This window comes from Truncatella angustata (assembly GCF_020726525.1).
Source record: "Truncatella angustata strain MPI-SDFR-AT-0073 chromosome Unknown BKA67scaffold_5, whole genome shotgun sequence".
Taxonomy (NCBI): domain Eukaryota; kingdom Fungi; phylum Ascomycota; class Sordariomycetes; order Amphisphaeriales; family Sporocadaceae; genus Truncatella; species Truncatella angustata.
This window is the reverse complement of record NW_025763385.1, coordinates 2011623-2027308: the sequence shown is the minus strand read 5'-3', so window position 1 is coordinate 2027308 and position 15686 is coordinate 2011623. Positions and strand designations below refer to the sequence as shown.

Below are 15686 nucleotides of genomic sequence, written 5' to 3'. Positions count from 1 at the left end.
CGATACCTCAGCTGGTCGTGGATGGATAATGATGAAACAGCGTTCTATCTACCATAACAGGTCTAGCTGGCTTGGCGATACTTGACAGGGATGCAAATTCGTTGCCACCTATTCTGCTAATATGCATGAAGGGCGGATCTGACCGAGGGGCTGGGATGACGAGCAGGAGAAGGGGTCGAGGGTGGGGTTGGGCAATGATCCGGCTTGGGATTTTAGGGAATACCGAAAGCGGTGTCCCCACACACCAGCTCTGCCTGGCCGCCCGGCCGTGATGGTAAGGCCAGGGTATGTGTGAGATGATCTCACAAAGTATTGATTTGGTGGATAGAAAATCCGATGGCGGAACCAGCACTCTGCACGTCCCTGGTCAGGTGACCACTCAAAAAACCCTGACGGCAGTCAGAATATCTCGACCGATAGAATCGTGGGGTCTCAGGTTGGGCCGAAGCTTCAAGGACCTAGAAAACTCGGCCGATGAAACATCGGACGAAAGCTCATGCAGAGACCGATTGAGCCGTTCACTGACGGTGGCACTATGTAGCCATCTGTCTCACTGGGCAGCTTGATTTCATATCTCGATGTCGATTATGGAAAACAACTACGGCAGCGGTACCCTGGTTTAAAGCCGATCATTTGGCCTCGGCACCGAGCTCGCGAGATGCTCCATTAAGTTCGACGTGAAGTGCAAGGTAATAGAAACCATCGTAGCTGGGAACGTTTTACTACTGGAATTTGCTTGTACATTTGGCCAGCTTCTATCTAACGTCAGACAACAACAAGAACCATGTCAGTTTACTACACTCAATGGTCTCTGGTTTTAAATCTTGCCATTAGCTTATCAGCCATTGCTCTCTATGCGTTATATCGATGTCTCCTTCCAACGCCCATCCGTGGAATACCCTACAACCCGGATGCTGCCAAGAGATTGCTAGGCGATGCGCCGGACATGCTCCGTGAAGTTAGTGCTACGGGCGAGTTTGGCGTTTGGTGCGCCAAACAAGTAGAGAAAATGAACTCGCCAGTGTGTCAAGTGTTCATTCGCCCATTTGCAAAGCCGTGGATTCTCGTTGCGGACTTTCGCGAATCACGGGATATCTTAATGCGGCGCAGGGAGTTCGACAAGTCAAAGTTCATATCGGATGGAATGGCCTGTCTGGGAGACTTCCATGGCCTATTCCAAACAGGCGATGCTTTCAAATCAAACAGGCAACTTGTGCAAGATCTCATGACGTCCAGCTTCCTGAACAACTTCGCGGGTCCAGCCATCCATGACATGGGTCTGGAGCTTGTAGAGCTCCTTGGGATGAAAATGAAATTGGCCAATGGAAGGCCATTCAGTGTCAGTGCCGACATCGAATATACCGCGGTTGATTCTATGCTAAGGTTTGCCTTTGGAGAAAATTGGACAGAAACGACCCTTGGCCCGCAAATCGATCTTTTAAGACATATTGAGCCTTCCGACATAGGAGATGGTGACCTTGACAAGGCTGTAGATTTTCCCAAGTTTGAGCTGGACGGATTTCTCTGGTCAATATACGAAACGCCTAAGATCATGGAAAGAGCAACTGTATCATGGTTTCCAAAGTTGAGCTTTTGGTGGTGGAGCAAGCAGTCCTGGTACAAGAAGGTTTTTGCCCAGAAAAATCAAGTACTCAAGGAACAGGTACGGAAAGCTATCGACAACTACCGCAGTGGCCGCGTGAAGTCAGCTGTCGAGCACATGTTAATGAGAGAAGCGGCAAGAGCAGAAAAACATGGCCAAGAGCCAGACTTCCATAGTCACATTATAGCCGACGAGGTAGGATCATACTGCCAACTCCGAAGTGAGAATGAACGCTAACATACATGATAATGAGATATTTGGAGACATTGTTGCGGGTCACCACACTACAAGTGGTGCAATGTTGTGGCTGATAAAATACCTTGTTGACTATCCCGACGTTCAAATAAAGCTTAGGACTATCCTGCGCGGTAAATTTCCTAGCGCTGTCGAGGAAACTCGGTCTCCAAGCTTCCAGGAACTTCGAAGTGCCAAGATTCCTTATCTTGAGGCTTGTATTGAGGAGATGAACCGCCTGAACGCCTTCACTGTTACCCGACACGCACTACGAGATACACAGATCCTCGGGTACCCAATTCCTCGCGGCACTGAGGTCTTTATGGTTTCTAACGGACCAGGATACTTGGCGCCATCTCTGCCTGTCGATAGTTCTAAGCGAACTGAAACTTCACGCACAGCTAAATTGAGGGACAAGTGGGACGATACTCAAGACTTGACAATTTTCCAACCTGATCGCTGGCTCGTCGATTCAGGGGATGGAAATGTCGACTTCGATGGAGCGGCTGGGCCGCAGCTTGTCTTTGGCCTGGGACCGCGTGCATGTTGGGGCCGGAGGTTGGCCCACCTAGAGCTCAGGACTGTGATAGCTCTGTTGATTTGGAATTATGAGCTACTAAAGGTGCCTCAAGCTCTGAACAGCTACGGTGCTCATGAAGGTATCGCACGCGTACCGCACGTTTGTTATATCAGGTTGAAAGAAGCTCAGATAGAGAAAAATGATTGATGGGTTGAGTTAGGCATTGACTCGAATTGACAACTTCGTTCTGAATGACACACATTTTGAGTTGCGATTCACATTTTTACTATCACATTGGGCTGCTGAGCATTTTCTTATTACGTGCTAGATATTAAAAATGTGAAGCAGGATTAATTTTGAAAATGGAAGAGGTTTTAAATCTGGACTCTCACCTAAGAAAAATGGTCTCTCTTGCTCAGTGTGCGACACCTTGTCCAATGGATATCATGCAATACAATATGTTGCCACCGATACCTAAGCGGGCAGGGTAATAGTGAACTGCGAGACGGCCGTAGATTCTCGGTTGAGAGGCGGTCTAACTTAGTGAATGCCTAGGCCTTACTGCAGCGGCCGACTACATTCCAGATAAAAGAGACTAGATTTACACTTCCTAGCCAAACAGCCAGCTTATTTAGTGATGTGGAAATATTGAGCTGACAACGCCTAAGTCAGACTACGATCAACGCTTTATATCATCAACCATAGTGATTATTAGCGATTCATGTAACACCATGTCAACGGCCGCAACGGACACATCCAACATGACGCTTCACCAAGCGGCCGTCGGTTGGATGCCTTCACCTAACGTTCTAATTAACATATTCGACTTCTGGCATATTTATACCATTCCCATAGCATGGCTGGTCTACGAGATCATAAAGACTGCTTGGAATATTTCTCCGTTTCATCCACTGAGCAAGATACCAGGTCCCAGACTGGCAGCAGCTACCTACCTTCCTGAGTTCTATTATGATGCCATAAAATTCGGCAAGTATACCACCAAGATCAAGCAGTGGCATGGCATTTATGGTACGCTTCACCTCTGATAATCATTTCGTACGGATAAGGTGATTCATGACAGTAAACTCACTACTTTCTCATACGCTTTATAGGTCCCATCATTCGCATCAGTCCAAACGAAGTGCACTGCAACGATATACTATTCGCCAATGAGATATACTCTCCAGCGAATAGAAGGCGCGATAAGCCTATCCACCAGGTTAGGGGTACTGCAACGTAGGAAACCCTAATGCCTCGGCGACCTATCGGCGCTTGCTTAGCAAGTGCGAATGGCTGACTGTGTTTTAGTATAGCTCATGCAGTATTTTCCACTGCAGATTATGAGAAGCACCGAATCCGACGGAATGCACTGGCAAAGTTGTTCGCACGAGAGAAAGTGACAAAACTGGAGCCAAAGGTTCATACGAATGTTCAGCTTCTATGCAACAAGATCTTAGCAGTTGGAAAGACGCCTTTTGATATCACGACTGCATATGGTTGTTACAGTGCCGATATGATTACCGACTACGCCTTCGGCGAAAGTTTTGGCTTCCTACACCAAGATTCGTGGGAGCCAAACATTCGAGGTCCTGCGAAGTCGATATTGAAACCCATGTACATGTTTCGTTTCTTTCCCATCCTGACAGACTTATACATCAGGGCTTCAGCGTAGGTCTTTCATCCCAACCACGATCCCCGGAGGACGACAGTACTGAAAAGCGGTAGGATCACTAAGCGCTTATCTGAGGAAATGGCATTGATGATTCGATATACCACGGTGAGTTTGACTACCACAGTACTTAACCGAAAAAGATTACTAAGTTTATTGTGCTTGACAAGGTTGACGTGCCTAATATAATAAAGAAAACTAAGGCCGAAACGGAGGCAGGGGTTCAAGATGACGTGACAATATTTGGATCCTTGCTCCAATCCAGTCTGCCGGAAGATGAAAAAACGGTTGCCCGCTTGTCGAGCGAAGCTACAGCGCTGATAGGAGCAGCGACAGACACTGTCAGTTGGGCTTTGACCGTTATAACGTTCCATCTCCTCACACAGCCTAATCTTCTGGAGCGATTACACAATGAGCTTAGTGAGGTCTATGATGGTGGGGACCACCTGCCGCAATGGTCAACACTTGAGAAGCTTCCCTATTTGAGTGCTATCATATGGGAGGGGCTGCGATTATCATACGGCGTTTCGGCTCGCACAGCAAGAATTGCCCCCAATGAGGACTTGGTATACAACGGCGAATGGCAACCACAAGATAACCGGAAACCAATCACAGTTACCTACGTGATACCCAAAGGCTTTGCTATCGGCATGTCCACTTTGATTTCTCACCACGACGAAAACTATTTCCCGGACTCGGAGAAGTTCGACCCTCAGAGATGGTTGGACGAGAAGCAGCAGCGAAATAGAAAGCTGGAGCAAAACCTCATTATTTTCTCAAAGGGCAGCAGGGTTTGTCTCGGACAGAAGTAAGCACTACCTCAAACGGCCCGATACAACCTTCCACTATGAATACGCCGCTCATTTTGAACCTCTAGCTTGGCATTTTGTGAAATATATCTTGCACTCACAGCTTTGGTGATTCGTGTTTTTCCTAGGTTAAAGCTGTACGAAACCACACAAGAAGATATAAGCTATGACCATGATATGTTCAACCCAATTCCAAAAGCAGAAACTAAAGGCATCAGAGCCGTTATTGTGTGAGGCTGGAAGAAAAATATCTATCCAGTATGAATTGCCTAGTGGTTGGGGCAATGAGTCGATCACGAACGGAAGGATGCTCATGACCCTGGTTAATGTGTGTATCACTCAGATACTAAGTTAGTAGGATATTGATTACATCAAATGACATAAAAATAGAGTCAAGTACGCACGTTGCGTCATCTAAAATTGATTGGCACTGACTAATGGATATCTACTTTATGTATGACTGTACCTATAACCGCTCTTGCCAAACAGGTGTACCGGTGTTGCAACGGCGGCCTCATAATCCTAATGAGTCCAGTTGTGCTGTATCGCTAAAATGAACCGGCCTTAGGACCACAGCAATACAAATCGCCGCTGAATCTCGGCCGATTAAGCGCAGTCTGAACACCATTCCCCTAATACATATTTGAACCCCGCTATTGAGTTTTAATCTAGTCGATGACATTAACGCAGGAGTCAGGGAAAAAGAGACATATCTATCTACTTCGACTGCAGAGAGCCTGGCACGCATAATTGGAATAGATGTATGCTTGCCATTGTCTCACTACAAATCCAACCTGACATCATATTTAACCTCGAACGATATCAAAACCGCACGAACTAAAGACCCACTTAGTTTTGAGCCCTACCATGGATCGATCCATGTCAGACTTCAACTACACCCTCATCTCAGGTGCTAACCAAGGCCTCGGGCTCGCAATAGCCACCCGACTTGCCAAAGAGCATGGGCACCATGTGATCATTGGCTCGCGCAATGCAGAGGCTGGTGCCAAGATTGCAGCCACTTTCCAGGCAGACGGCCTTTCTGCGTCAAGCGTGCAGCTTGACCTTAGTTCTGACGATTCCATTGCGGAGGCTGCTGCAATCATTCAGAAACAATTCGGTCGCTTGGACGTTCTGGTCAATAACGCTGGCATCCTCTTAGATAGGTCTGAACCTAAACCGGAGACTCGCGACTTGTACGCCAAAACGTTTAACACAAATGTTTTTGGCACGGCATGTCTGACCGAGGCCATCTTGCCGTTGCTTCGCAAATCAATACTGCCGCGCGTGGTTTTTGTATCTTCGATCATGGGTTCGCTTGCACAGGCCAAAGTCCGAGATACACCATTTTACGATATTGACTATAGGGCGTACGACGCCAGTAAGGCTGCTCTAAATATGATGGCGTTAAACTATGCCCGTATCCTGGATGGTTTCGGTGGTCGCGTCAATATCGTCTGTCCGGGCCTAGTTGCCACTAACCTTGGCCCAGGAGTCGAGTACGGCCAGCCACCCTATATTGGTGCACAGCGTATTGTGGAACTGGCTGCCTTAGACAAGGGCGGTCCGACCGCGACTTTCTCAAATAGAGATGGTGATTTGGCTTGGTAAGGGAGTTATGAGATTGGTGTTGGGGGTGAGAGAGATCGCGGTGCATTGCAAGTATTGCTCAACTAGTACCTAGATATTCTCGTGGGAGCTGCTAGCATGATTCGTCGTAACAAATTACAAAGTTCACATCCAAATTCAAAAGCAGATCATTCTATCTTATCTTTGATGAGAGCTGAACATCAGATTCCGTGGTTTATGGAATATTTTCTCTCAGGCTATAACATGGCACGCATGTAAGCGCATTACATAAGAGATATACTCAACCATGCACTTACTGATAAGTACGTTCCAGTATACTCTTCAGGATTGCTCGCTTCTGTGGATTACACCTTCGCACTAACTTTTAGCACAAAAGGTGGGGTCCGGCCCCTGACAGACTGGCCGGACTCAAACTGATAAATTGGTCATAGTCTCTACAATAACAAAGTCGTGCACATGTTCGCGAGTTTGTCATCACTTTTAATGAACGTTGCCTTGGCTTTGAAAACCTTGTTCTGTTTGGTCTGATGCCGTTGCGGAAACTGTGATTGGTCCGTCTTCCACTAACGGCCGAAAAATGACGGCCGATAGATAATGTACTAACTTTGCCCCGTTCTTATGAATTGATAAGCAAGTTGGTCGGAGACTTCGAAGCAGTCACCGGGCTGGCACGATCTCTAGCTTTGCAGATCCGTACCCGGCTTTGAAATTAAGAAGAAGAAAAAAAAGCTGAGTCCAGACTGAGTCTGACCCAGACTGCAGCGCCTTGAGCTATTTTTCCTCTCTTGGGGAGGAGCCCGGCGGAAGTACGAGGCTGCTTCGAAACCAAGTCTAGAATATCACATCATATAATCGGTCCCGCTTTTCAATCTGCCAGGAAATATTGACAACTTTCAACTCGATACGGAGTACATGAACGTTAGCATGTCTCGTAGGATTTCAAGTCATTCCTTGTGGTACCATCCTAAGGTAATATCAAGGAATCAAGACAATGTCAACTCAACAACCCAAATCAGACTCAGAGAAAGAGCCCAGAACGGCTGGAGAAGATGAAATATTGGAGCCACACGTGCATCTAAAGACTTACATTGCGGTCTTTGCCGTCTGCGTTGGCTTCGTTGCTCAGAATTTTGCAATCACCGGGGCTGGAGCTGTGAGTTCCGCCAAATCAACCTTACCAATTCACTAATAAGGCTTCTAATTTTTTCAGCAAGCTCAAGCTATTGGGGAACAATTCCACAGCACTGACACCGCATGGACCACCGGAACTCTGGTGATCTTTTGCGTTGTTCTTGGCCCCATCATCTCGCAATGTGCTGACTACTGGGGCCGTAAGCCATTCTTGATTACTCTCAACCTAGTAGGCATAGCCGGAAGCCTCATTGTGGCTCGCGCGAAAGATATGACCATGATAATTGCGGGGTTTTGCATCATCGGTCTCCCCTTTGGTGCGCAAGGCTTGATACATGCTGTTGCCAGTGAAGTCATTCCTCGGCGATGGCGTTCATGGGGTCAAGCTGCCGCGCTCGTTTCGACCGAAGTAGGCCTTGTCTTGGGACTAATACTCTCTGGAGCTTTGGGTCGGAATGGAAAGGCCGATGGGTTCAGGAACTTTTATTACATTACAGCTGGTTTGTTCCTGTTGTGCACAATCCTCTGTGTGGTTGCATATCACCCGCCCCCAACGAAACAGCAGTTCGAAGTTACTGGGTTTCGAGCGAAGTTAGCACGGCTTGACTGGGTTGGATTTTTTCTACTCGCTGGAAGCCTAGTGCTTTTTTGCGTTGCCCTCAACTGGTCCCAGAATCCTTATCCATGGAGTGACCCGCACGTGTCGGCTCTTTTTGCTCTAAGCATAGTTCTTGCTGCAGTCATGGGTTTGTACGAATGGAGGAAGCCGGATGGCCTCTTCCACCATGGTCTTTTCCAGAACCGAATGTATCCCATCTGCCTTATTTGTGTTTTCGGCGAAGGAACGGCCTTCTTTGCTGCAAATGCCTATCTTCCCTATCAAATCAGTACATTGTACGAAGAAGATTTGCTCTTCGTTACACTGAGGCTTGCGATCGGGTTTATGGCAGGTATGTTGGCATCACTGGGTACGGCACTGTATTGTACGCTCACCAAAAAGGTGCGATGGGCGACAGCTGCTGCTCTGTTTATATTCGTTGCATTCTTCGCGGGGATGGCGGGGGCCACAAAAAACGATGAGTCGGGAGGGACAACATGGGGTCTCCCCGTACTTCTTGGCTGGGCCTTCGGCATGGTTATGGTTACCCTCGTGACTGCTGCTCAGCTTTGTGTTCCACCGAGCTTGATCACGATCGCCAGCTGTCTCATGCTTTCCGTTCGGGCTCTTGGGGGGACGATGGGATTCGCTATTTACCAAGCTGTCTTCCAATCTGCACTGAGCCAATTGCATACAAACATTGGCGAAGCACTTGTTAGTGCAGGCCTGCCACGAGCAGCTATCCCGGATGTTCTACCTGCTATCACCGCACAAAATACCACTGGACTTTTGACGCTCCAGGGGGTGACTCCTGAAATTGTTGAAGCAGGTACCAGTGCCCTTCGGGCTACTTATAGATCAGGCTTCCATAACGTCTGGGCTACCGCAGCTGGGTTCGTCTCATTTGCAGCCGTGGGTAAGTTTGTCTATTCACTTATCTACAAGTTTCTCCTGGTCAAATTGCTGATGATTGATGCTAGTGTCCATGTTCATGTTCGATCCATCTTCGGAGTTCAATTACCACATCGACGCACCAGTTGAGGCAGAAGAAGCATTGTACTCTAAAGAGCCGTAGTAGGACAGGACCCTGATTGCATGTGCGTTAGTAATTACGATCAGGTTAGAAAAACTATATCAGTAAGCGCATGTAAATCAGCAATATCGCTATCGGAAAGATATCCCTCAGCAGATACTTTGACACTCCAGTCGTTTGGAATGCCACTAATCAGCTGTTCGCCATTTACCTCAAAAATGCATAAGCATTAATCCTGAGTTTGCCATCAATGTATCCACAAATATCTCACGTTATACAGCTGGCTCTCCATCCTATAAAAATGTTCAAAGTTCCACAAACTCCGAGGTTGTTTCTGGCTTACACCAATATAGCTTAATGTTAGCCAGTCGTAGCCCATCGTCGATTGAGCGCCTACATATACCTTTGGAGGCAATTTCAACCAATGAGGTGGAGTCCAGCGACGACGCCTCACCGTCGAGGCGATTGGCAGCCCCGCAAGGCCTTGCGACGAGCATATCCCATGTTTGTCAGGTTGTAACAAAATGTAGAGAGTACTCATCAATCTTCGAAGGTTAATAAAATGTGACGACGAACTCAGTCTTTAGCAACACCGAGAGGGTGTTAGCTATCCCTTAAAGGAAGTCCTATCCTTAGGTCCGACGACAGTGTGAGGTGTCAATACTTTTCTTCACACTGTGAAGCCACGCTGCCGTTCTTCACGCTCACGTTGACCCCTTACTTCCCCCGCAGAACAACAAACTGTGAATGTCGCAAGGCGTTCAATATGGGTGCTATACGTGATTCTACTCTTCCTCGCGTGCTCATCGTTTGTCACGCACTTTCGGGGCATCTGGTCCCACTCTGTGGCATCGCTAATGGTCTTGTCAAGAGGGGTTGGGAGGTGTCTTTTCTAGGGCCCACCGCACACCGTCAGCGTATTGAAGGCGCGGGTGCTGATTTCATCCCACTCACAGGCAATGCGAATCTGAACGACAGGCTCTATTATGAAAATCCCAGCATACCAGAATACAACTCATTACACTGGGTTGAGCGGGCGCTAATTGACGTCAGGCTACAGTGCTTGGAGCCGCTTACGACACAATGGGACAATGTCAAAGCCGCACTCGTCAAGCTCAATCAGCGGGTTCCGCAAAGGCGAACCGTCGTGATTGCCGAGGCTTTCTTCTACGGTATCATGCCCCTGAAGTATGGAGCTCCGTTGCCATCAGGCGTAAAGCTTCCTCGGACGATCTGTGTATCGGTCACCGTTCCAGCGATACGAAGTATTGATCTGCCTCCATTCGCTCATACGTTGCCGTTCGATCAATCAGCCGAAAGCCGCGAGCTGAATGCACAACTATGGGAGAAGCGTACCCATAAGATGAAGCTGTTAACGGACCTGCTTGATAACAAACTATTCCAGGCTGGCGCGACAAGGAAGGTCAACGAGCCATTCTTAGCTGGCGCCAACTATACGTGCCACGAGTCCATCATGCAACTTGGTGTTCCTGGACTGGAATATCCGCGGTGTGACTGGCCGTCTGGCTTCAAATTCGTAGGGCTTGTGCAAGGCGCGTCAACAGGAACATTGCCACTGGATCCAGCATTCTCGTGGTGGAGTGAGCTGAAGCAGAATTCTTCGCTAAGTCGTGCAGATCCAGCCCGAAAGAAGGTCGTTCTCGTGGCACAGGGTACGGTGGAGATCAATCCCAACGATCTGATTATCCCCACGATCCAAGCCTTTGCTGGTAGAGACGACGTGCTGGTAGTAGCAGTGTTGGGTTGGAAAGACGCAAAATTGTCGGATTTCATAAAACTACCGGATAATGTAAGGGTTGCAGACTATCTTTTGTACGACGCGGCACTGGAGCATAGTGACGTCTGGGTCCATAATGCTGGCTTCGGTGCCGTCAATCACGGTGTTGCTCATGGGGTTCCTATGGTAGCTGCTGGTGAAGGAATGGACAAAGGAGAGAATTCGGCCCGGGTGGCTTGGTCAGGTATTGGTGTCAATCTGGGCACGGCCAAGCCATCTGTTGAACAAGTCAGAGGCGGCATTGAAGCTCTGTTTAACGACAGCAACTTCAAGGCGCGTAGCAAGTCTCTTCAGAAACAAAGTCGAGAGCTTGATTGCATTACTTTGATCCATGATGAGCTTTCCAGACTTTCCGATTAGCACATTGATCAGATGGACCAGCCCGTTTACGACCTGTGCCATTTTTGAGAACAATTGGCTGTGTATCTACGGCGATCGTGCGCAGTGCAAGCAGTAGGTGCCAAGGACATACTTGCATCGGAGCAATTGGATTGGTGCAGCGATAGACTAGTTAACTCAGCCGCTGTTCTATAGCTGAAAGCTTAGCCCTCAGACCTGTCGAATCAACTATTTCAAGTGATTATTTCAGGTTGTCCCAAATATTCAGTCCTTGCCCCAAATGAAGTTTGAGAATTGTAGCCCGTCCTTGAGAAAGCCTAGCGACCTGCTGAGTGTGATTTGTGAGACTAACAACTGCACTCAATTTCAGCTCTTGGTCGCTATGTTGGCTTGCTATCGTGTTACTCATACAGTAGATGAGTATTCGAGTCGGAACCTCAAACGGATATCTCATCAATAAATGCGGGTATAACTTCGTGGGGTGAGTGTTTCTCGAAACACTTCTCAACACAGGTAAATAGTTATCTTGTAATAACTTCAAGTTCAAGTTTTTAGCCAAGTACAGAACATTCGTTTTTAATTCTTGAGATAAATGACCCTCCCATTCTGTAGTGGTTAAAAGGAGGCAAACATAATTTTTCACATGTCAGCTGTCGAGAAAGGCACCTAACGTGTCACAATCAAGATGCCAGGTTTCGAGGAACAGAATAAAGTGATCAAGCCTGGGAACGCAAAGGAGGAACCATTCGCAGTGCTGACAGTCTATTCGCTATCCTAATAGCAACCAGCTCTCTAAGACATATCTGCTCTCTACGGGAGCCACGTATTCATACGAGAGTAAAGTAAAGTGCAGGGTCAAATGGGCTCCGTCAACCTTGCTAATGCTATTTCTTCCGTATTCAAAGACCAACAGGAATAAGAAGTTACCAAGTATGAACTGCATGCTCACTCCCCAAATAGACCAAACTCAAAAGCGTTCACACCGACATAGCCGTTTGTTGGCGGATGGACCATTAAATGCGCTGCAAATGAATGGGTTAATTAAAGTTCCAGGTTGAATAAAGCTGGTTATCTTACTGAGTAGGGGACCTTAAAATACGTCATCTGCAGACGCTAGAGAATCTGGAGGGGAAAACCCCTAGTTTCGACCAGAAATGCGAGCATTGGATATGATATCCGGCCCAGGCCACTTCCTATAATATGACATACTTTTGCGGAATCAGCTGTATTGGTAGAATTCGTTTAGATTCTTCAACACCGTTTTTTTCACGGCAATAATAACGTGGAAATACCCTTTTCAGGTTAATCAATATCTTAATGATTCTGACTCAATCTAGATCATGCTATAATTGATCTGCGTTGTCTCACACGAGGTCAACGTGTGTATATTCTCCAAGCTGGTCTCCAGCCCAAGAATATCGTCCTCTCGCTGTCCTATACCACACACCTATGTTACAACTAAACATATACAAAGGCAACGTGACTAGGTACCTGAAAACAAAGTTCACCTTAATCATGGCCATTAGATGACCCCATTATGTGAATCATTCTCATCCATCAATGTGTGAATAAGCTAATAATTACCTTGTTGATCAGGAAGTAGACCGCTTAAACCGCTATCAACTCATATCAGTGCTTGAGCATGCAGGTGAGAGTCGTCCCATGGTAGCGGAATAGCGGGTCGATTTGCCTCTGCTGTTGCGCTGAATTTAGACCTGGATAGCTACTGTAAGCGGAATCCGGGTTCTGACAGACCATTCAAACCGAACGCAGCACCAGGCAAGGCATATCGACCTACTCGGGAATGGTACTCTAAATCTGCGATCCCAACACCGTCTGGTAGGACCAATTGCACCACAGTATTTTGATTGTAATCTTCGGACCGGAATTTCAAACAATCCTCTTCACTGCCCACCGCATTTCTAGCCCCATGTATGAGCGTCAATAGCCTCTGGTACATGCTTTTGTGGTTTTTTATATAATGAAGGCGATACGGCAGAGGTGCTGTGGGCCCTCCAGTAGCAATGTTGAACGCTTTGGATTCCCCAATACGGATAGTCATGAAGCCCTCGGTGAAGGGCGCGTCTACACCGTGGAGCTCGTAGAACAAGGGCAGCCCTCCAGTCCCGAAGAACTGTGCGTAGCATCGCCAGCGAACGCTCATGGCACCCGTTCGCCACAGCGCGTAGTAGGCCAAGTCGTACACGGCGCCCATGCGCACCGGGGCGTCGCGTGACACCACGACCGCGTGCCCCCTCTTGCTACGCCACCCCTTCCGGGCCCACGTCAGGTACTCTAGTCGCGTCGGTGGCGGCTGCGACAGCAGCATGGACCGCCAGCTGGCGCCGCGGCGATTTAAGGCCGCCTCCCTCCTGGTCGGGTGCAGATCCAGCAACGGGGCTGATCTCCGCAGAGACTTGTGCTGGGGTGCTTCGCCATCGTTGGGGGCACGGCCCCAGGACGTTGTGGCCGGCAGGTCTTGGAAGAACTGGTAGAAATGGTCTGCTAGCAGCGGGTTGGCGACGACGTCGCCGCTCGACGAGACGTTACATCGCATCTCTTCCGCCACCGGTTGGAAAAACAGCCGCTGCTGCAGGAGCGCGCTCTTCTGCACAACGGTGTGGCAGAAGACGTTGATTCTTTGGCCGGTGACCAACAGCTCTCGCATTTCCAGGTGAAGCATTATGATCTCGACCAGTTCCCAGGTCGTGAAGACCATCGAGGCTGCGCCAGCCGGTTGCGCATTGTGTTTTCCCCTAGGGCTCATCATGTTCTTGGCAAAAAGCCGAGCTTGACTCAGCTTACCCCGGTACATAATCTTTCGCAAATTCATAAATCTCGCTATATTTAGATAAATCACGCAGAGGCTGGCTAGTTTTGTACATATATGATGAATAGTTGGCAGAGGTGTTTAGAAATAGACGTGTTGGGAGTTGGGGAAGTGAAAGATATTCATGTCAAACGCAATGTTGTCACGTGCAGATCGCCAGGGGCCCAGGTGCCTTTGATACTTGCTGTGCCATTGAGTCCAGTATTTGCGAGGGTCGAAAGTTCCAGCTGTCAAATTCAAAGTCGCCCGAACCCTTCACCCATTATAACCTACAAACAACGTTTTCAAATACTCAGAGGAAAGAAAAGCTGCCGCACTAGATCGACCACCTCTTTCAAATGCTCACAGAACCTTGTTGTGCGATCGCTCTCCTTCCACATGACTGAGAAATAACACTGTTTATATAAGTCAACAATGAAATATCAGATCATCAAGGGGAAAAGGTTATTCTTACGTACCTTTCATCATATATTTTGTAATCTGACCACATAATCTTGGGGTCTTTGGACATGCACCTTTTCTCCAGCATTCTCGTCTCGAAGAAATGGTCGATCGATAACCTCGGCCTCACCCTTTTATACCAGTACTCGTTCCACCAGGCCGTGTTCACTGTAGAAGACTCCTCCAAATCTTTGACACTGTTTTCGTGTCCTTCACTTAAAGGGGGTTACGTCTGGCTCAAGTACCCAAGGGCTCTGATAAGCGTGACCTTCTTTCTTTTGTGAACGTTTAGTGCATTCTCCTCTTTTCGGCAGTCATGATAGCTGACGAGAATAGGGTGCAAAAACTTCCATGGGCGAGATAATGTGTTGTTTGACCCCCGGAGATCTTGTCGAAATGGGACAAGGATGAGAGGAGTGAAGGTTACCCTAGGGGTCCCTGGACAGATTTTGAATGACCAACGTGAAGAGCGAAGCACAGCATGTTGAGGCTTGTGTAGTATTATGGCGCAAGAGAACATTGGGGCTACACATAGGCGTTGAAATACATAGAGACTAGAGTACGAGACTCAACAAACCGTTTGTATTCTAGACTTTATGTGACCACGGTGAAAAATGTTATCCGGACCAAGACCGTGGAATTTGTTCGCTCGCCATTGCGAAAAGTTGAGCTCGGTCATTGTGACAATTTCGTGACAAGTGTGATTTCAAGATACCAATGAATGAATGATTGGGTCTTTCGTAACCATGAATTTTCGCCATATACTTGTTGCTCTTATTACTGAATCCGATCCGCCAGCATGTTACAAGTAAGGGCGTTTTATGATATATGCATTGCCGGTTCTTGCAAAGCTCACAGATGGCGGGGCGTGTGGCGAGAGAGGTGGGAGAGGCAGACGGCATGAGCATCAACTATATGACATGTTTACTGTAAGCCATGGTGGGCCGAGTTTGGTGGGCGAGCTGGTGGAATTCTGTGATGGATTGAAGGCTTCATGCTGTTGGGGAAATGTATATGTATATAGTAGAATTAGTTCAACCGATCGTGTTGAGCCTGTCTCGGATAAAAGTTCACCACTGTGTTGGAGTGAA

At 47.8% G+C, this 15686-nt stretch overlaps 6 protein-coding genes across 6 annotated transcripts; 5 read left to right on the top strand and 1 right to left on the bottom strand.

Annotated features, from left to right (window-relative positions):
• Positions 1 to 784: 784 nt before the first annotated feature.
• Positions 785 to 2564, top strand: BKA67DRAFT_659758 (cytochrome P450; the record flags this gene model as incomplete). The annotated part of the gene is made up of 2 exons (XM_046107510.1): positions 785 to 1798; positions 1857 to 2564. 2 exons carry the CDS (start codon positions 785 to 787, stop codon positions 2562 to 2564), a joined length of 1722 nt encoding a protein of 573 aa, XP_045957394.1.
• A 524-nt stretch (positions 2565 to 3088) lies between these two features.
• Positions 3089 to 5069, top strand: BKA67DRAFT_593154 (cytochrome P450; the record flags this gene model as incomplete). Its single annotated transcript, XM_046104913.1, has 7 exons — positions 3089 to 3143; positions 3213 to 3386; positions 3470 to 3593; positions 3666 to 3971; position 4025; positions 4170 to 4834; positions 4904 to 5069. 7 exons carry the CDS (start codon positions 3089 to 3091, stop codon positions 5067 to 5069), a joined length of 1491 nt encoding a protein of 496 aa, XP_045957393.1.
• Positions 5070 to 5714: 645 nt separating this feature from the next.
• BKA67DRAFT_625079 (uncharacterized protein) lies at positions 5715 to 6498 on the top strand (the record flags this gene model as incomplete). The annotated part of the gene is made up of 1 exon (XM_046105528.1): positions 5715 to 6498. One exon carries the CDS (start codon positions 5715 to 5717, stop codon positions 6444 to 6446), a length of 732 nt encoding a protein of 243 aa, XP_045957392.1. The 3' UTR covers positions 6447 to 6498.
• Positions 6499 to 7037: 539 nt separating this feature from the next.
• Positions 7038 to 9229, top strand: BKA67DRAFT_647086 (major facilitator superfamily domain-containing protein; the record flags this gene model as incomplete). Its single annotated transcript, XM_046105938.1, has 4 exons — positions 7038 to 7578; positions 7636 to 8506; positions 8573 to 9070; positions 9135 to 9229. Exons 1-4 carry the CDS (start codon positions 7417 to 7419, stop codon positions 9227 to 9229), a joined length of 1626 nt encoding a protein of 541 aa, XP_045957391.1. The 5' UTR covers positions 7038 to 7416.
• Positions 9230 to 9953: 724 nt separating this feature from the next.
• On the top strand, positions 9954 to 11345 carry BKA67DRAFT_659754 (uncharacterized protein; the record flags this gene model as incomplete). The annotated part of the gene is made up of 1 exon (XM_046107509.1): positions 9954 to 11345. The coding sequence occupies one exon, from the start codon at positions 9954 to 9956 to the stop codon at positions 11343 to 11345; it is 1392 nt and encodes a 463-aa protein (XP_045957390.1).
• A 1702-nt stretch (positions 11346 to 13047) lies between these two features.
• BKA67DRAFT_659753 (uncharacterized protein) lies at positions 13048 to 14091 on the bottom strand (the record flags this gene model as incomplete). Its single annotated transcript, XM_046107508.1, has 1 exon — positions 13048 to 14091. The coding sequence occupies one exon, from the start codon at positions 14089 to 14091 to the stop codon at positions 13048 to 13050; it is 1044 nt and encodes a 347-aa protein (XP_045957389.1).
• Positions 14092 to 15686: the final 1595 nt, after the last annotated feature.